This window comes from Dermacentor albipictus, unplaced genomic scaffold, assembly GCF_038994185.2.
Source record: "Dermacentor albipictus isolate Rhodes 1998 colony unplaced genomic scaffold, USDA_Dalb.pri_finalv2 scaffold_18, whole genome shotgun sequence".
Classification (NCBI taxonomy): Eukaryota; Metazoa; Arthropoda; class Arachnida; order Ixodida; family Ixodidae; genus Dermacentor; species Dermacentor albipictus.
The window spans coordinates 2,799,163-2,820,653 of record NW_027225572.1 but is presented as its reverse complement, the minus strand read 5'-3'; the positions used below and the strand labels follow the sequence as shown (position 1 = coordinate 2,820,653).

General features: G+C 49.1%; 1 protein-coding gene across 2 annotated transcripts in view; it reads left to right on the top strand.

Annotated features, from left to right (window-relative positions):
• Positions 1 to 21,491, top strand: part of O-fut1 (O-fucosyltransferase 1) — a 266,792-nt gene that overhangs the window by 168,281 nt on the left and 77,020 nt on the right. For both annotated transcript variants that reach the window (XM_065454111.1, XM_065454110.2), the window contains exon 5: positions 10,525 to 10,717. In XM_065454111.1, coding sequence (XP_065310183.1) covers positions 10,525 to 10,717 — 193 coding nt within the window. The remainder of the gene's footprint in view (positions 1 to 10,524; positions 10,718 to 21,491) is intronic.

Below are 21,491 nucleotides of genomic sequence, written 5' to 3'. Positions count from 1 at the left end.
ACGATCCACTTCAGCCGCCGGTTGCTTCCCCTGGTTTTGAAGGGAAGCGGTGCAAGTTGATACCGACATCCCCTTCGCGGTTTTGACAATCCTTAGCGCAGCAGTATCTGTGCTTGTTCATTTTGTTCACACTTCTCACGAAGAAGCTGCCAAGAGGCCGCGGTGAATTCACTGGAAAATTGGAAAAGCAGGCTTTCAGGCGGGCCTGAACGCACGACGGACAATGGTGAAATGACGGTGACGGCCTACCCGCGGATGCTAACCGCCGCTGCTGGTGGCGTGACATGTACAGGCAAACTTCATTGCAGGGTGCCCATAGGCTATGCTTTTACGATTGTCTATCCGCGTATGAAAAACCCGCAATGGGCTGGTCTGCGTCGCTTCGGCTGGCGCTGTAGCGTTGCCTTCGAGAGCTGCATTCTTGTCTAAGAAATTAGCTCTTTGAATAAATGTTCGCAAAGGAAGACGTCGTAAAAATATATTTGAGACGACCACCATAAGTATACAAGCAGAGAGAACGAGGGCGAACAAACGAAAACACCGCAGAAAGCGCCCGGACAACGCCCGAACTGTAGCAGACGACAGGCGCGAGTCCGTGCCCTGACGTCATGCGAGCGGCGCTCGCAGCGCCGCTCACGTTCGTTCTCGTGGCTAATAGTACAGCTTCGCTGTAAAACTCTCACAAATTTGAACTACCAAAACCACGCAACGATTATTACGAACAAAATATCTCACCCCTATCTAACACTCTTTGAACAAACCCGAGCCAAAGGTCGACGGTTTGACGCCCACGTCAAACCATTGTATGACGAGGAAGCACAGCAGCGTGTGCCCGTCTTTCCCATCCAACTTAAAAGGAGGAGGAAGGAGCCCCTAGTGCGCATGCGCTCACCTGCCTTGTTTCTTTGCCTCCCTCCTAGCAAGCGCTTGATCACGTTACTGCATGCTTACCTGCCTCCTCCCCATGACCCCCTTCCTCCTAGTGGTCGCTTGATCACATTACTGCGTCTGGCCCCTCTCTCCTATCGCACATTTGATAATGTTACTGCGCATTCACCTGCCCTCTCCTAGCGCGTGCTTGATCATGTTGCTGTGTGCTAACTGCCCCCTCCCCTTGCCTGGGTTCTGATGGGGAACCAGCGCTGCCCAGGAGGCGCTACGACATTTTTCATGCGTTACTAAAATATGCTGAAACCGTCCGATAGGGAGGCTACGAAGATGGCACGACATATTGAACGATAAGAAACGAGCGCCTGTATCAATGTTTGTCTAGCCCGATACGGCCAGCCAAGTTCTGTCCATGGCCATGCGCGCTGCGCAGAGCGCATGCGCTGCTACGTCCTAGCACGTCGGTTCCCTGCCGTTTGAGGAGCCGTGAAAAGTGTGACTCAAGACAGTCGGCGAATTTGCTGACACGAAATCACTGCGTGTGCTACTGGAAACTGTGTCTACCGCTCGCTATAGGCTGTGTGTTACGGCGCTGCTGTCGGCACGCGAAGCTTCAGCGCTGGTTGCCCATAGCGGACACTTGATCATGTTAATGCACGCTCACATGCCCCCTCTTTCCTAGCACGCGCTTGATCACGTTACTGTGCGCTCACTTGCCCCTGCTAGCGACCACAATCAACGGGATCACGGACGGCGACCTTGCACTTCTGAAGGCGTGTGGCAAACGCGCGCATCCAGTCAAAACGGAACTACTGCTTGCCGCAAAAGCTGCGGAAGAAATCGCGAGCATTATCGATGGGATCATGGACGGCGTCCTCGCATTCCTGAAGTCGTGTGGCCAACGCGCGCACCCAGTAAAAACGGAACCACTGCTTGCCGCAAAATCTGCGGAAAATACCGCGACCATTAGAGACGTGATCATGCACGGTGACCTTGCAGTGCTAAAAGCGTGTGGCTAATGTGCGCACGCAGTCAAAACGAAACAACGGCTTGCCGCAACCGCTGCGGAAGAAACCGCGACCGCTATCGAAGTGATCATGGACGGCGACCTCGCACTTCTGACGGCGTGCGGCAAACGCGCGCACCGAGTCAAAACGGAACCACTGCTTGCCGTGAAAGATGCGGAAGATACCGCGACTGCTATCGACGGGATCATGAACGGCGACCTTGCAGTTTTAAATGTATGCGGTCAGTCCGCCCACCCAGTCAAAATGGAACTCATACTTGCAGCAGCCGCTGCGGAAGAAACTGCGACCACTATCGACGTGATCACGGCGACCTCGCACTTCTGAAGGCGTGCGGCAAACGCGCGCTCCCAGTCAAAACGAAACAACGGCTTGCCGCAACCGCCGCGGAAGAAACCCCGACCATGATCAACGTGATCATGGACAGTGACCTTGCAGTGCTGAAGTCGTGTGGCCAATGTGCGCTCCCAGTCAAAACGAAACAACGGCTTGCCGCAACCGCCGCGGAAGAAACCCCGACCATGATCAACGTGATCATGGACGGTGACCTTGCAGCGCTGTAGGCGTGTGGCCAATGTGCGCACCCAGTCAAAACGAAACAACGGTTTGCCGCAACCGCTGCGGTAGAAACCGTGACCACTATGAACGGCGACCTTGGAGTTCAAAATGTGGGTGGCCAACACGCGCATCTAGTCAACGCAAAACTACTGCTTGCCGCAGCCGCTGTGGACGAAACTACCACCACTATCGACGTGATCATGGACGGCCTCGTAGTTTTGAAGGCACGTTGCTAATGCGCACTGAGTGAAAACGAAACTGGTGCTTGCCGCAACTGCTGCAGAAGACACCACGACTGCTTGATGCGATAATGGACAGTGACTTTGCAGTTCCTAAGGCATATGGCCAACGCGCGCATCGAATGAAAGCGAAACTACATTTTCGTTTTGAGTGGGCAGTCCCACCGCTGTAGGTTGCTCAGAAGGCTAAATTGATTGGTTAAGAAACAACCGGCTGAGCTTTTCCTTTTATTTTTCTTTTGAGCACCCCTAGTTGCCTGTGTTTTCGCATATGTGCATTCCATAAACTCTCACCATTTGCTGAAATACAGCAACTGTTAGTGAGCGCCTGTGCTGTTATGTCTTGTCGGTGCTTGCGCTCTTTTAATTATTCCTACACTTTACAGAATTGCGATATCTGCTCCTGGTACATGGTTGCAGGGTTGCAAACTGGGGTGTAGTGCATTTTGAAAACAAGGACAGAGTAAGGCACACAGAGAAGCAAACGGGAGCGCTTCTAACATTGAAGTATTCCTTAACTAATTAACCCTTCCTTAACTCCTAACATTAGTATGTATTCCTTAACTATACACGCGTGCACCCCCGTCTCCTCTCGCAGTACGAGCACCGATATACCTAATAAGTGTACTGGCAGGCCTTAAGAGCTTTTTTGGACATGCCTGTGGCAATTTTGGCCCTCAAGGGCAGTTAAAGACATGCATTCATTTTTTTCAGACTGCCCGATATTTCGGATGGGAGTCCGAAAAATGAGACGTTTACTGCACAATCGACTAAGAGGATTCTTCAAATGATCCATGGGGGTGAACTCGTGGCAGAAGGAGGATGAGAACAGAAAGTACCGACGTATGGGAAATTAACAGGAAAGAAATTGTGCCGCCGCCTCTTTGAAGGAGCTTGAGCTCAAAAAACAATGTGTTGGCTGACGCCGAAATGCAGGTCACCCTCATCCAAACCAAAATAAACTCTTTAACGCAGTTAAACCCAACACTGAGATGTGTGCGGGCTGTGAGTATGTCAGCTAGGGCAGTTGAGGTCGACTTCCGTGCTGCTGAGAGAGAATCTGAGTTGTGACAAAGTACAGGCCTCATGCCGGTGAGCTTGCTATCAGTTGATAGAAATAGCTCATATTCAGAAATATTTACTTATGTATGCATCTCCTTTTCATTCGTATTTGAAAATGTGTGACTCCATTTGGAATAGGCTTTACAATTTTTTCGTGGTGCATTTTAACACCTTCCTTCTGTTTTCTTTTTAAAATAGATATTAATCCTTGCAATTCAAACTGGATTCAATCATTTTTTTGTGCTTCAACATGCTTACTAGAGAGTGACTGCATCGGGCAACATGGTGTCAGCATGTCTTAACATAAAACGAAGTTCTGGCTCGAGCATTCAGGGAATTTTGCAAAGTTGTTCAGGGAAAACCTGGAAAACTCAGGGAATTTGGAAATGTCAACTTGGTAGACACCCTCAAACTTCTTGTTTCAAAGTGCATTGCCATATTTTATATTCTATTCCACCAAAATTCAGATTGTCCTGTTCCAAGCCGCTTCAAAGTGCATTTACAACCTCACTATAAAGAAATGTGTTTATGCACGATTTCAGTATAACAAAATTTCACTGCCTTTGCAGAGGAATACCGAAACAATAAATTGAAATTTTCATGGACGTAATGGTCAAGTGGTTGAATTAGAAGCGACTGCTTGTGAATGCATCTTCTCTAATCATGTGTCGTGTGACCATGCATGAGTGACTGACAAAGCAGAGCAGTGTCATTTTCCTTGCAAAAATACAAGTGCCATATATATATATATATATATATATATATATATATATATATATATATATATATATATATATACATATATATATATATTTGTATGTTTTATTTGGCGGGAAAAGATCTTAAGGAGGGGCAGTTGGAGCCCCTCACTTCAGGACCCCACTTGCCTCTGCCGCCTGCCTGACCTGGCTAATTAAGGACTTTTGCCTCGTCAAGTTAAAACGGGCGAGCTGTACCTTGCACTGCTCCTTGGTGGTATTGCTATCTGGCGTATGAGGGCGCTTAGTGCACTCCCACGTTAGCTGTGTTAGAGTGGATATGGCACTGTACCAAGGGTATTCAGCCCCATAGCGAGTGGGGTACATGGTGTTTAGCATTCTTAGGGGTGGCATACCACAATCTGTATTTTGTGCCAATTGGCAGCCTCATTCCCGCTAAGTTGTGGGTGATGCGGTGGGTATTTCTTGTGGACTCCATGCTGATGAGCAAGGATTTCTTTGGCATATAAATTGATGGGATATTGTGAGGGATAGTGTGAGGGTTTGAGGTTCGACGAGGACGCCATCGCTTGGTTAGGAGACCCTCGAGGTAATGTGTTAGTCTTTTCGTTCCCTTGTACCCCGCATGTCCCGGGCACCAGATTAGGTGATGGTGGTTAAACAATTTGGGGAGCGAGGCTAGCCTCAGTCACGTGCTCCTTGAGAAACAGGTGACACATCTCCCGGGAGTCCGTGACCACGATAAAGTCCCTTTGCAGATGCTCTACGTGAGCACCACTGCTAACGTGTAGGCCGAGGTGGGGGATCCCGCCGTGGCTTACACAGTTGATTACTGCTGGCAGGTCGAGTTCACGACTGCCAGGGCGTACCTCCTTTGGTAACGCTACCCAGTAACTTATGCATATGCAGCTGTGTCCGCGTATTACGTATCGTACATCGTTTTATTAGAGTCTATCGATTGAATATGTAGTGCGTGTGCCTTGCGCTTTTCCTCGTACTTGTGATGCATGTTCTTGGCAATTGGGGCTATCGTAATTTTCGATCTCACCGAAGGAGGGAGAAGTATGACCTTTTATGGAGATAAATGGGGTATGCTGGGATATTGAGTCGAGCCAATATTTTCCTACCATTTTTTGTAAAGCTGAGGCGGTTCCCTCTGTCGCATCAGAGTGGCCTGCATGAGTTTGTCGAAAGTGTTATGTACTCACCATGTGAAAATCACCCCTGGCCGTTCCCACTGAGACCCTGGTCCCACCTGCATGTGGATTTTGGGGGGTCCTTCAGGGGCCATTACTTCCTGGCAGTGGTGGATGCCTTTCTGAAATGGGTGGAGGTTCTACCTGTCACCACTCCATAAGCAGGTGCGACCATTATGGTGCTGCAACATATCTTCGCCGCCCAGGGGTTGCAAGACGTCGTCGTGTCCGACAGTGGTCTTGCTTTTGCCAGCACTGAGTACCTGGCCTGGCTGACGAAGAATGGAATCCGCCAGATGAAGGTTCTGCCGTACCACCCTGCTTCAAACAGTGCAGCCGAGCAGGTGGTGCAGACCTTCAAGGACAAACTCAAGAAGAGCCAGGCTGGGGATTTCCAGGCGCAGGTTGTCCGGGTACTGTTCCAGTACCGGACCATGCCCCACGATATCACGGGGCATGCCCCCTGTGGGCTCCTGCTGGGCCGGATGGTCAAGACACCCTTGGACGTCTTGCATCTGGACCTCCAATCCACAGCGCTCCTGAACCAGTTGAAGTAGAAGCTGGCTGCTGACCGGGGGTGCTGTCCCGGGCCTCTGCCGGAGTCAGGAGCTGCATTCTTCACCAGGAACTTCCGTCCTGGCCCACCCTGGTCTGCCGGACAGGTTGTATCTCCTGCCAGCGCCTCATTGTTTCTCGTCTGCCTGCCGGACGAGACCACGTGGCACCGGCACACCTACCATGCTAGGCTTCGCCTCGGGACCTGGCTAGCACCCTCAACTGCCACTTCAAACGTCCAGCCCACAGGAGGACCAGCGGCAACACCAGTCGTTTCCAGCGAAGCACCGCCCACCTCAGAGGCGGCAAGCATTGCCAGTGGTGTGGCGCCCGTTGAGCCGGTGTCAAGTCCAGCACCACTCTCAAGGCCAGTCACTGCAGACCCTCCAGACGGAGCGAGGCTGGCTCAGGCAGCACCCAGTGTTGCCACACCCAGCCTGTCAACACCGGTGCCCAGGCGGAGTACTGGATTGCGGAGGCCGCCAGACCGTTACTCTCCTGGATAACAGGCACCATCAAGCCGGCTGGGACGGCGTCATAGCCTCAACCAGGCGTGAACTTATTTTATATATCGAGCCTGGATGTATTTCGTTTGTATAGAACAAACAAATGGGGTAAGGGGTGTAACAAGCATGTGACACCTCCTCGGGCATAATCTTCGTTGGCCCTCCAGGCTCAGTAGGCAACATTGGTCACCACACCAAATAAACACTGGCAAGCACAGCTCCTCTACGGTCAGTCATCATTCACCACCACCACGCTGGTGAATGTCACTCTGACGGAGCGTGCCTCATGCCCTCCCTTGTTCACGAACCCGGGAGGATTGTGACACCCAAAGCGATAGGATCTTATTGCACTTGTCTAAGTGTACCTCCATGGAACATAAGTGCAATAAGATCCTGTTGCACCCGGCACACTGTGTGCTTTGGGTATGAGTGAAAGCTTCCAATGTAAGCCGAAGAGGATGGTGTCTTGATGAGCTGTTGAGTGCCATCTTCCCGCACTAGCAAGGGGTAAGAGGAGCAAGCTTGTGGTAATGCATTGAAACACGTGCTAGTGGTGGCGAGGGAGGGGAGGGCAGGTTGTTGTGCATCTCCTTTTCTAGCGCGGCTGTGGCTGGGCATGGCTGTCAGCGCAGCTGAATGCACACGCAGCCCGCGCGCCCTGTTTTAGAGGTAATCTGCCACATGGGTAAAGGATGGGTGTGTCTATGTGCACTGTCTTCGCCCATATTTGGTACCGAAGCTTGCGTGATCTTGAGTTTCAGAGAGTTGTTGAAGCAAGAGGCAGACGAAGCATTCGCTCCCTGCTGCTCACGTGCGCTGTTCATGATAGTGTTGTCCAGCCGCAGGGGCGGAGTGGACGTGTAAACGTAGCTGGCTTCACATTGTTCTGCCGATGTGAAGATATCGTCGACACTGCATGAAGGAGACAGTCAAAATCAACAGAATTAGCTTTTCTAATTCGAATTTGTTTTTCTGTTTGCCCGATAATTCAGAAAATTTGGCGGCTATATTTGCACAAGAGAAATTTATCGGTGAGTGTAGTTATATTTGTATAAAAGGTGGAATATGATGAAGCATATGATGAGCATATGATGAAGCAGATTGCTAATTTTATCAGCTTTGTTATACTGAGGTTTTACTTTACATCATTGCACAGCCACATGACATTTCCTAGCTGTTTCTGATGAATTAAGAAGCAAATCTCTTTCCGTCAACAATATGGATGGTGCACCGATACATTTGGCCCCTTCGGTGATTATGTGTTTCACATCTATAATTTTCCGCATGCGTTTATTTTTACATTAGCTGATTATGCGGTAGTTTGAAAATGGCGGAGAGCAACCACAGTTATTGCAATGACCTGACAGGTGCACATCTTTGCCACGTGTAGTGTTTTGTTTTGCTATGAAAAGGTGAGTGCCAAAAGAAGCACTCGAACCTATTTGTGCCCAGGTTTACAGTGTACCACTGTCATGTGGCGGAAACTACATCGGCCAGATGGGCCGCTGTGTAAAGTCCGGCTGAAATAGGCGAAAAAATATTGCACATTACAGAGATAGGTATGCAAGCAGTCAGTGCATTGCAATGACTGCTTGCTCGCCACTGTTTTCAAACTGCTACATAATAGCTACCAGAAAGATAAATGCAAAAAATGAAATTATAGAGGCAAAAGCCATAATGAGAAAAAAGGCCAAGTGTTGCCAGCACACCATCTATTTTGTTGACGGAAAAGGAGATTTACTTCTTGACTTATCAGTCAGATAGATAGGACATGTCACATAGTCGTGTGATGTTGTATGTGTTTGAACACAGGCAATGTTTCAATGGGCATCAGTTGTTAGAAGCATTCTCGTTTGTTTATCTGTGTACCTTACTCTGCCCCGCATCTTCAAAGCGCACCCTGCACCACAGTATGCAATTCCAGCTCGCACAAGAAACAGCACTCTTAAACGGCCCCTCATCAGGCCACATAGGAAATTTTGGTTATACACGGGAGTTGCGTGCCCTCTTGGGAGCGTTCTACCGCAAGAACTTTTCAAATTGGTTCATTAATGGCTGAGATAGAAATATTTTATTGCCGCAAACCCACGATTTCAGAAGGCGAGCGTCACTGCCAGCATAGACACTCTCTCCACTTGCCCGCATCTAGCCTACGCCAGCGAAATTCCTTGCCTGCAATCTCCCATACCAGAACCGGAGCATCGCATGACGCATACATCATGGGCGCTACCTTCTATTTTTTTTCTCTTGCTTTTTTGCGTGGTGTACTTTCGCTGATGGTCTCGCATGTGAGCTGTTGCATTAGTCTCGTTTCGCGGAGTGTACGATTTTGCGTGCTCTACACGAGAACACCTGATTAGCAGTATTAGTTGGTGCCACAGTCACGAGCACTGAGGCAGGCACAAGAGGATGAAAGAGCATGACCGCGGTGCTAGAACACGGTAGTAGAGGACATCGTTTTGTTCTCTGCGTGCGTGACTGCACAACATGGGAACAAGCAGATGAAATGTAAGTTAATCTCTCTTGCTACGGTGCAAAGTAAAACAAAAACATGTAGACATTTGGTTTCTTTTATTATTTCTCTAAACTGTAATTCATCTATGCAGCAACAGATTAAGCAAATAAATGATGTTGCCTTGAACAATTCTCGAAGTCCCGTGTCTCTGTGAGTGACATCACAGCACAGTGAACTACGTAGGTACACTTGTGTGATTGACATTGACTCTCTGGCTGGAAGTGTGCCACCTGCGAGAAGAAGGGTGCAGGGCATTTGGTTTGAAATTGCAGCTCTTATTGCAGCATGTAGAAGTGTGATACTTTGCAGGCACAATCGTTAGCGCGTATTGTATGAACTGCGCTTGTCAGTTCGAAATGGCCGACCTGAGAAGGGGCCCTTTAAAGGATTGTAAGCTTTGTGCTTTATTCTTTCTGGAAGTTTTGTGGAAAATTTCTTTTTGTGGTAGCCTTGGTATCCTAAACCAAAATTCTGCTTCCAACAGCCATTGTGGTAGAGCACAACGTTACTAGACTAGGTTCAATAGCCATTGTGGTAGAGCACAACGTTACTAGACTAGGTTCACTTTTCAAACTCATGTGACTGCGTGGGCCCACCACTGATCCTCGCATCTCGTGGCGTTGCTATCGCACTTTGCTCGGTAAGCACGGGGTGGATGAGGCAGTGAAGCATTGTCTGCGGCTGTTCACGTGTTTTGGCAGTTTGTATACATGCGTGTTTTGGTGTAGTCTGACTGCTTTTTGCGGCACTATTGTGTGTTTTCAATGCCACGTGCATTTTGACGAGTTTACGGCCCGTATCATCCATGTTTATTTGGCAACGCAAATAAATATTTATGCTCCATTCCTGCAGTGAGAACCTGCCTAGAGTGTGCAAGTCTGCTCGTAAGCGAGCAGAGCTCACATAAGCTTTAACATTGCATTTGTGCATATGGTGCTCTGATAAAAGGAGTAGTGCTAGCTTCATTTTTTTTTTCATCCCGAAATGAAGTGCTGAGAGTGTATATGCAGGGTGTCCCAGCTAACTTTAAGCCAGAGTTTAAAAATATGCGAATGCCACGTAGCTGGACAGAACCAAGCTAATGTTGTTTGCCGTCGCTTGGAGACATTAAATCGCTCTATTTAATGCAGCAAATCTTCATTCATATTGGTCTAGTGAGGGCACTTATATTTGAACGGAAAAATAGGTTAAAGTTTTATTGTAGGGCACAGCCTGCCCTGCATGAGTGCTAGTTGTAACTGCTCTCCTCTGGTGCCCCCAGATATCCGGCCGACAGGTACCTGGTGTTGGCGTTTGTGGGCGCACCAGCCACCTTCCCCGTGCAGAAGGAGAACCTGGCACTGCAGTCGTACCTTGTGTGGAGTGACACAGTCCTGAACATGGCTCGCCACTTCATCCGCACTAGCCTGCGTGTGCCCTTTGTTGGCATTCACCTGCGCAATGGCATCGATTGGGTCAGTCAGTCCTGGCCATTTATTTATAGAACAGTGCACACCACTGTATTGCCTCTTTAGCGGCACCATCAATGAGCTGGCTGATTCCGCTTTCTTTCTGGCCTGGGCGAATGCTGTGTGTTGTGTACAAGGCATACACACTGCGGCAGTTGCTGGTGGTTATTGGGCATGGTCTAATTAGCATGACACGAAGTCTTCAAAGTTCGAAATGATTCTCGGAGGCACACTAAGTGGCGGCCAACTATGAACACATTTTCAATTGCCAACTGATTTGTCAGACATGGGCAAAGCCGCGAAAATGTATAAATAATCAGGCAGCCTAAAAAGCTGATTGCAGTCACAAAATTGATTTTGTTGTTTTTAGAGCACCTTCGCAGCAAAATATTTGGCTGCACACTTTGGCTCACTCTTGTGCTGATTTAAAATTAGGTTCAATTGAGATCTTGTGATAGTTGTGGGTGCACTTTGCGTTTGCCCATGGCGCAGCCCGATGTGCGTCATATATCATGAAATGCAAATACCACACACTAAATCTTGACTTCGGGACACTGTTACTTTAGGCTGTGCTGCGCAAAATCAATGTGGAGCTTTATTGGCTTTATGCCTGCACGGCGAGACAATGGTATTCCATCCTGAACGAGCACACACGAACTTGGTAGTTGCCAACTGATTGCCCACAGATCCAAACTCCCCTTCCCGCATGTGGTCATCAGTTCAGTGCGTGCATGGGATCTCCCACCCAATTGCCGTTGTGGTCTACTGGTACAAACGTTTTAAGTAAATGCTTGCAAAGACTTGCTGTGCACCACACATGCCGGTTAGGCCTAGCCAGTGCCGCTTCATCCAGGTAGGCGCTCAAAAGTATGGTTTCGTACGTTTGGTGCCAAGTGTGCATTACAGTGATGCAAATGCCATCATCATCTGGACAACTAGCGCCATGTATTAGTGGCTTGTAGATACTAACTAGCAGACTGGTATGCACGTGGCACTTAGTGAACCTGTTTTTCCATATTTTTGCACTCCGAAGTGTGGTTGCAGAGCGTACACGAAAGTGGACCTTGCACAAGTAAATATAGTATTAGTACCTTACTACCTCTACCTTACTGCAAAATGGTATTAATGTGATTATCATTCTTTGGGAACTTGACCCAAGTTGTCTGCTAGCTTGGGCCACTAGGTATGTTGCTAAATTGCCGAGCAGACGTTGGTCATCCATCCACAACAGACATCTCTGTGTCGAGCGCGGCCGCTTGATAGATATCCATTGCAATGAAGCTGGAGCCAGGACACTAGGAATAATGGTGGTTGCTATGGGGTTTAAAATGCAGTCATTACAACAACATATACTGTGTCGTGTTATCATTTGGCATTGTGGTTAGCATTGTGGATTTCAATGGGGGTGAAATGCAAAAACGCCCACGTACCGTGCGTTGGGTGCATGTTAAATAACCCCTGGTGGTCAAAATTTACCCTGAGTCCCCCACTATGGTGTACTTCATAATCATGTCGTGGTTTCGGCACGTAGAACCCCAGAATTTAATTTAATTTTTGTAGTTGGCAGCCAGATTGCCACTTGTGTGTCTGCTGATGTGCCCATAAGGTTTTGTGATGACATGAGGATACAATAATCATCATAACATATGAAGCAAAGAACGGATGTGCTGCTAATTTTGGTAAATATGCTGTGCAACTAGTTTGTTAGTTAAACGTGGTTAGTTATTGTGGCCAAATAAAATAGTTTTGTTTAGTAATAACAGCACACCTTACAAGCCGCAAGATGATAAAGTGGAATTTTCTGTTCGATCTTCTTCAGCTTGTCTTCTTTGATGCACCCACTTGTTGCATGGAAATAATGTCCTTGCAAAGAGCTGTCACATTCTTTTTGTGCTGTGCCCACTAGATATTACTCCTTTACAGGGCAAAGAGCTGTGCGCCAAGTTTTCGTGTCTGTTGGTTTGCCAATAGGAGTGATCGCTGTGTTCATTCATGCCATCGGCCTCGTACAAGAGGCCAGGGTTCTCCCTATGGTGGGTGGAGGTGCAAATGCTGCCGACCACTCCTGTTGACCGCATACCACTTTGAGGGGGGAGACATGGCAATTAGAATAGTTTATTTGTTCAACGTTTACGTGTCCTTATTTTAATTTTTTTCCCTAAAATTCTCAGATTATCCTTTATCATGTGGGGTAATAGTAAAAGAAATGTGAAGTAGGAGTTGAGAAAAATCACGCTTTTCTAACATGCTGTCAACAAAATCGGGCTTTTGAATGTGTTATGGCGCTACGGATTGCACAACTATCCATTAATGCAATGCCAACATCTTGGTACCATTGTAAAGAGGAGAGATTGGACCTTCACGTAGCCACAGCACTGGCTTTCACCTTTCAAAACTAAAGCAAAAGAAGTAATGAGAGAAAGGACATACTACTGGTGTTGCAATTTGTTACTGCTGCCACGTGTGCAAAGGAAGTGCTCTTAATGCCTGACGCAGATTTCAATCACTGGCATACATTTTGCACGCATTCTAACAGTGGTGAACTGGGCCTGTCTTTATTTCAGTGACGTTTGGCGATCGTGGTAGGCTGCATCACTATCTAGCATTTGTTTTGTTAACTTGTTCAGAATGCAAAATTGTTGAATTTGCCATTCAAAATTGCAAAGTAATCGTATCTAAATAATAATTCTGGCAGTACCCATCTCAAGATGAATGTCGACGCCAATGCGATTAGCATTGAAGCAATATAGTGTCACCCTACCGCAGCAACGTGTCATGTATGAGGTGTGTATGCAGCTGAGCTCCACTTTCATGCTTCCCTCAGAACATGCTGCGCCATCTAGTGGCACCGTTACGAAGGTTGTGCATGGCACATGTGAAGATATATTTAAACAAGGTCACCTAAATATATAAGACATGAGTTCGATGCCGACCTGCACCAGAGAAATTTTGTATAATTGATTTTGTCGATATAGAGTGGCACATACCCATTGACAAGTTGCTAACGAGCCCTGAACTACTTTTCATTGTGGTCTCGAAACGTATTTGACATTAAAGCAGACTATATAAGGTTGCATGTGATCCCCTTTGCGGCGCTCGCGCTCCTTCTTTCTTGCCTTACACTGCGAAGGCTATGGCGGAGCTGGGTGGTGCCGACAATGGTCTGCCTCCGTGAGCGCAGAACTTAAACTGGATGCAAAAAGCCTTGCCACGGTGCGCGTGCACGCGGACAGTGACGAGGCACACACAGTGAGTAAATAAAGTCAGCTACCAGCACAAGACGCAGCACGAAAAACCGCAACCAGTGTATGCATGTCAGCAGAGCAGCACTGTTCACTTGGCACAAAGCTCGACTGCAGCACCATCACAGTCCTTAGGAACAGGTCATGCCCGGCTTGAGAGAAGGAGTTGGCAAACTGAAAAAGTAACTATAAAAGTCGGATTGCCATGCTGCAGTGGGCCATGTCCAACACACCCAACTACACGAGGCAAATTTTAAGTGATCCTGACGTCGCTGGCGTGATGTAACAGACTTCGCCGGCTGCTGCCTGCAGGCACGATGAAAACGCCAGACTATTGGGGGCGAGCTCCACCACTGGAAAAGCTAGCGCCACCATCGGCGTGACGTGGCGTGAGGGATCACGTGGACACAGCAGCCGCGTCGGCTGCTTCGGAAGTGCCGAAGCGAGCTGAAAACGAAAGTTTAAAGTCCCACCGGCGCCGCGGTTCTGATTAATAAGTGGGGAGGCTTTATCGCCTTAGGTGTCTGCTTGACAACATTTGAAAGTACTATAATAGGTAGTGGCTGCCTTTGGAGGTGTGCAGCACCGAGCCGCAGTGCCGGACGTACGCAACGGAGCCCGGTGTCAGCCTTACTCACACGTAACCGCAGGGCAAGGAGCTGCGTGAAGCTTGGCTGGCAAAGCTTACCGCCGTATTCAGAAGTGCATCTTAACTTGAAGCTCACGCTCAACTTGATAGAAATGACGCCTGGTGCGAACGCGCCCAAGACTCTCATTGAGTTCCTTTTGGTGCGTTCACGACTCGCGACATTTAATTCAAGTCAAGCATGGGCTTCAAGTTAAGATGCATTTCTGAATACGGGGGTTAGAACCGGCAGACAGCCATCGGCTATCACTCGGTGTGCAGCAAGCACAGAGGTGATGAAAGAGAGAGAAGGGAAGACGGAAAGGCAGGGAGGTTAACCAGACTGAGTCCAGTTTGCTGCCCTACACGTGCGGAGGGGAATGGGGAGTGAAAGAGGAAGAGAGAGAACTTAGGTGTAGGATGTCTATAGTCGGGCACTCAAGTCTGTTGATTTCTGTTACGGCGCTGGGACTGCGCGATGTTCGGTGAGTAGCAGAAAACGCACACAGAGATGCTCGCCCGCGCCCGCTGCCCGGCTAATGTCATGATGGTTTGGTCTATGAACTTGTTGATGCTAGAAACTAGTAAGTTCACTGGAACGGAATGGGAGCGGTAAGATGCACATTAAAGAAAGGCATGGCGTATGGTGATGTTTGGGTTATGAATTAATGCACTGGATCACGAAAGTGTTGCAGAGGGTAATCGCACGCTGACAAGACTGATCAACATACAGTGCGACGAAACTAGAGAAATAATATAGAAATGTCCAAAAATTTCGAAGACAAAAAAAAGATTTAATCGTCGCGACGCCACATCACAGTCGCCGTATAGGCGTCGAAGTCTCTATAACGAAATTATTTTTCAACAGATCTGATAGCGTCCACGCAGCAATGGTTGCTAGTGTAATGTCAAATGCTCATACGCTGCGGCCTAAAGCTCACGGCATGGTGCGAAAACGTGCTCACAGCGAAAGCAAAACATTGTACGTGGGCATGCATGCTGATGTGCCGTCGGTCGCTGCGAACCCGTGTGATCGCTGGATTGATGCTTCATTCTCTTATGCCCCATTTGGTTATACAGACAGCCCACTATAAGGACATATTTCACATAATTTACTCTCAGCGTTTGCCTACCTTTCACTCAAGAAGCCGGTTCGGGAGACTCCATCACGGCGAATGCGCGTAGTGGCGTTCACTGTACGTATTCGGTAAAGAGATAGCGTCTGTAAACGATCCTGTGCTTTCAGTTTGCCCAAGATTATTATATCGACAGTCAAAAACTTCCCTCGTTTTGAGAGTACTTACTTAAATGTCCAGGAGGGCTGCCGCGTGGTGTTTTTATCGAGCGCCGTAAGCGAAACCTATGAGGAGCGCGCCGCGTGATCCCTCATACTACGCAAGGGAGGCGCTTCCGACAGATGGCGACTCCGTAACTCCTTGCCCCCAATATTCAAGATTTTTAAGCGATGGATATCGCACTCCCGACTCGCGTTAAAGGGGCACTAATACTAAGTTGACGTGGACTGTTTGAATACCATTCCAGAAACCTCCCAACGCTTGTTTAGGGCAAAGAAAAGACTTAGCTTACAAGAAGAGTGCATCTGAAGGGTCCGAATACCGTTTTCGAAATTCAAAACTCCCGCCACCCAATCGGGGGAGTGGTGACGTTGCATATACCATCACCACCCTTTGCTGCCATCGATGAGTGAAACAGCGCCCGACAGACGGCGGTACCGAGTCAAGACAGAGCGGTAGATTCATCGCTGCAGCTGGTTAAGTGGCGTAGACCGTTCGGGCATCCTGCGGCATCACATGGAAGTTGTATTCTCTGCTACTTGCAGTTTGTGCGAGTTTCGCGAGCCAGCAAAACCAGTGCAGCACTACGCAATAACGAAACTACTGAAACACGAAAACGTGGGTGGCACGGAGTCGAGTGAAACCAAAACTTTTCGACTGCTCGCGTCGTTGTCAAGGGTAATTTTGAGTTCTTTTTTTCTAGAAATGAAATAGAACAGGACATGTAGCATTTTATTTCGTCCTTTAATACAATACAAGAATGTTTTTGCAATGAGTGGTTGAGTAATAGTGACAGAGTTTAACTGAGGAGTGTCCTTGTCATCAGGCAAGTACTTGAATGTCCTGGGGGAGTCTCTAATCATGTCCTGTATTTACCTCAATTTCTCGATTATTAAGGTGCTGTTCGCGATAATATCGACGCCTTAGAGATTCTCGAACACTAATCTATCACTTTAGCTTGACTTAATATTTGCCTTTAGTGTCCCTTTAAAGGAATTCCTAACGTTACAAGCTTCGACCATGATGGCGAGATGATGACACACCTCAGAGCTTGCTACTCGGGAAGCAGACAACCTTTGTGAGTCAGATGTTCGCTCTCGGGTCAGCTTGCCATGTGCCTGGACACACTTTACCCACAGAGTACACGGTTTGCCTCAGTGAGCTGCCGCAAGCTAAGGTACGTCCTAAATAACACAAAGAAACCTTTTTTTATCTAGGGAATTTACAGCGAGCGGGCTTATCACGGCACCCCGTGGCGGCCACGGTATCTATGCTATGCAGCATACTCAGCTACATGCAACTGTAGTGTCCAGCTGTAGAGTGTACGACAGGGCTGGAGTGCACGCTTGCGCTCATGTGCTCCAGGCTGGCCGTGCTGCGTGGTGTGGACCAGCCTTGTCCTGCATCAGCTTGACCGACAGATAGCCGCATCCAAATTGCGCATTTTTATGCGCTATCAATAGTGCACTACGAAGCGATATTTGCCTAGGTGTCTAACCAGGGCCGGTCACGAGTGAGCGGGGGCTGGCAAGCGTTCGTGTGGTCTGCGAAAGTTTCACATGGTTTGAAGTTGAGTGCTCAAAACTAATATAAATTAGGTAGAAGCGACTACTACTATACCGATAAGTAGGGGTGAGCAAATGTAGACTATCACTGAATTGTATCGAATCGTGAAAGTATGAATAATTCGATTCACGAATTGAATGTCTACTACAGTGAAAGCTCGTTAATTCGAACTTCAATAATTCGAATTTATGGATAATTCGAACTGTACGATTTGGTCCGGCCAAGCTCCACAGAAGTCTATGTATAAAAAAGTCCGTTAATTCGAACGCGAGAAGGTTCCCTCACGGATAATTCGAACTACGCTCGCCTGGCACACGGCCAGAGAAACGCGCCTACTGCCTACACACAAGGCTGTATTGCCTCCGACACGGAGAGAACGGCGAGAGAAGGCAAAATCGGAAAAAAAATCTAACCACTCGCGGGGTCAGCCAGAAGGCAGCGGCGGCTGCCGCCTCTCCGTTCTACGTAACCTCCGAGACTTCTTGCCCGTTGCGAATCTCGGAGGCTTCGCAAATCTTGTACAGCTGCTAATGTTGTGTGGGGATGGCACGGCAAGCTCCAAAACACAGCGAATCAAGTACGTCGCAGCTGCGCTTGCAATCAAGAACCAACAAATCAGGGCCTTCGCCACTTTCACATGTTCAGCGTCTTTGTCTCGGCAGTCTTCATCGGTTGTGCACCTCTGTTTTCAGCTTAGGAGGTATCGGCCGTCGCGATTCATTGTGATGGTGTTAAGCCTCGGCTAACGTTCGTTTCGGTGGACATCGGTGGTGTGGCACAGTCGGACCCAGAGCTCCGACTTGAAGATGGCGTGTGCCGCGGGCACACGCCATCACTTTCTGACACGCCAAATTTCTGACATGCCCTACTGCTTCCAAATCGCAGTGTACTGTTGCCCTCCTTCACTTTCGTTAGTTCGAACTTTCGCTAATTCGAACTGAGGCGGCTTCCCCTTGCGGTTCGAATTAACGAGCTTTTACTGTATTCGATTTTTCAAATATCCAAAATGGAGACCCTTGCAGTGCCATATATTGCGTGTGCCACGGAGCCCCTCGTGCTCGACACCGCCCAAGTGGGCGTTTCACTTCGTTTTCAACGCAAAAGGACCGCCGAGCACGCCGTGGACCGGTCGCCCCGGCTGACGTGGTAGCATACAGTGCTACTGCGAGCGCTCTGCGACATCAGCCCGATGCGGGATTGCATACACAGCGCGTCGGCCGGGGTAGTCTGTTGGTACAAAGTTTGTCCGGGTTGACAGGACTGATTGAAATGATAACGCAACACGGTCAGAGGGAACAGCAACAATAGCAGCTCGTATATCGTAAAAATGCGAAAGCATGTGCGAAGATTGGGCGGACTAGCTGCCGTTAGGCACGTGGATCGTGTTGAATACGCGATGGTGAAATTCACACGTTTCAACAGCCATCAATCTAACCTGCACGTATGATCTCGGGACCAAGCACATCTGATGTGCCACCTGTACGAATATACTAGCGGCGAGTGTTCTGCGACAGCTTGCGGCCCATTACCAGATTGACCAGCTGCGAATTTGCGCTGAACACTGCCTAGGCTTTTAGGCTTAAACAGCACTGTTTCATCGGGTGTCTGCAACCAAAGTTACAGTTTGTTCCCAAATCGACTCAGGTGTATTCGCAGCAGCCGTGCAACACTGGGAAAGCCGACAAACTGCCTCGCAAGTGAAAGCAAGTGTACGGAAGTTGTTCATAGTCGCCATCTTTGCGACGTACCATACAGCGGCCTCTTGTTCCCGGTGCCTTTCGGAGACGGACATCGATGTCTTGTTGTAGCTTCGAACAATCCGACTCAGGACTAGCTCAGCACAGCAGGCGCGAAAGTGTCATGACCTGGTTGCGTGCATTTGCCCGGACAGCCGGTGAATGGAAGAGGATAGGCCTTCCTCCACCCCCCTCCGACAGAATGATGGAGGAGGGGTGGCGTTGTGCGAACATGCCATGCAGGGTTGACCATATTGTTACAGCAGTACGAACGAATAGAGCAAGAAGATTGCGAGGCGCTGGCTGCTGCGGGTTGTTGGTGGTCAGCCATCTTAACTACTGAGACTTATTTTGTATATATATATATATTGTAAATATAATCTTCTATACTCCCAACATCCCCGTGGTGGAGGTGCGGCCCGGAGTTGCTCCTTGTCCTTCCTCGTCATCTGCGACTCCTCGTTTTCGAACAACTTCACGATGCACCCACGTCGGGACACCTTGGAGTTTTGCGTACATACGACCGCGTACGACGCCGGTTCTTCTGGCCGGGTCTCTACTGCTCTGTGTGTCGTTATGTCGCAACTTGCGAATTGGTCAGCGCCGGAAGAACCGTCATTGTGTCAGCGCCGACAGGTGGCAGGGGAGGTCCCTGCCACCTGTCGGCCTACTCGATCCAATTGAAGTTCCCTCTGAACCGTTCTTTCGCGTAGGCCTTGACCTGCTTAGCCCTTTTCCGACGACGACTATAAAGGGAATAAGTGGATCGCCGTCGCTACTAATTACGCGACACCCTATGCGATAACAAAGGCATTGCCGACTAGTTGCGCAACAGACGTCGCCGATTTTCTCCTTCACGACATCATTCTCTAGCACGGTGCAACTCGACAGTTACTTACAGACCGCGGCCGCTCGTTCTTGTCTCGAGTTGTGGACGACCTAATCCGCTCTTGTGCCACTGAGCACAAGCTGTCCACTGCCTACCACCCACAAACGAACGGTCTTACGGAACGTATCAAGCGAACACTGTAGGGGTTGGAGGACGGTCTTCGGGATGAAAAACAAAACTGGAGAGGTTTATTTTACATTATATACCGAGAGGTGAGAGTCAAGTTACAGTTGTACAGACATTACGGGCCGGCAGCAACTCGGACGCTGCGGCCCGCGGCAAGAAGTTCGAGAGAGGTCAAACAGGGAATCAGGGAATGATCTGGTCTCTCTGGAATGCTTCTTTTAAACCCTTCGAGGACTGGAAGTCGCGTCATGTTTGGCCAATGGGAGAGTCCACTCAGATGACGCCATTTTCAGCCATTGGTTGGCGCCCGTATCGCGTTGTCACACCCGGCGGCTCTCTGCGGTCTTGCCTCGCAGACTTGCAATTCGCTTCTTCAAAGGAGGAGAAGTGGGGGCGCTCATGCTCCATTGTCCGAGGGCCCACCTGCTCTCGGTGCTACGGCCCCGCAGCGGTAGCAAATGTCTTCTTCAAAGGCGAGGAAGAGGGACGATTGGGCTCCATTGTCCGAGGGCTCCTCTAGTCCCGGCGGTACGGCTCCGCTGTGGTAGCAAATGCCTTCTTCAAAGGCGAAGAGGGGTAGGCTTGGGCCTTCCCGGCACGTCCGGCTGTCACGGCGCATTACCGCCGTCTTGGTTTGGCACCCACTTTACTTCCAACAGTGCCGTGCTATCCCCTCGCTTTCTAGAAGAGTTAAGCAGAGAATAGCTACCGGCGGCTTACGAACTTGTTTGCACGTGAACTTGTTTGCTCGAGCGCTCCTCTGGAATGTGCTGCGATTCGATGTGGTCCTGGGGAACTCGAAGTAGGCGCAGGAAACAGCTCCATATCTAACAACACTCACTCACAGAGATGCTGTCGATGTAGGTTTCCAATGATCGTCGCAACTTGGACGCCACGCTGGCCTACGTGGCATTTGTGTATAACTCGTCCCGACATGACACCGCAGGATATTCACCCTTTTATTTTTTGTATGGTGGGGACCCCACATTGCCCTTTGACACCATGCCACCTTCTGTGCACTGCGTTGCTACTGAGTACGCTCGCAAAGTCATCGATCGCGCTCACATGGGGTGCGATCGGAGATGGTTGTTCGGCGCGTTCGGTTACCGGCGCGCGCGATTGGCCTACTCCGCGGCGACGTTGCCAGCCGCGGGGCGCCGCCCCGTTTTTGGTGACGTCAAAATGACGACACGCTCCTGTCAATCGTCCGCCCACCGAGCATTTCGTCCGAACGCGACGGGAGTTGAGAAGTTTGGAGTGATCACACGGCTTCGCATGACGCGTCTGGTGGATTGGATTGG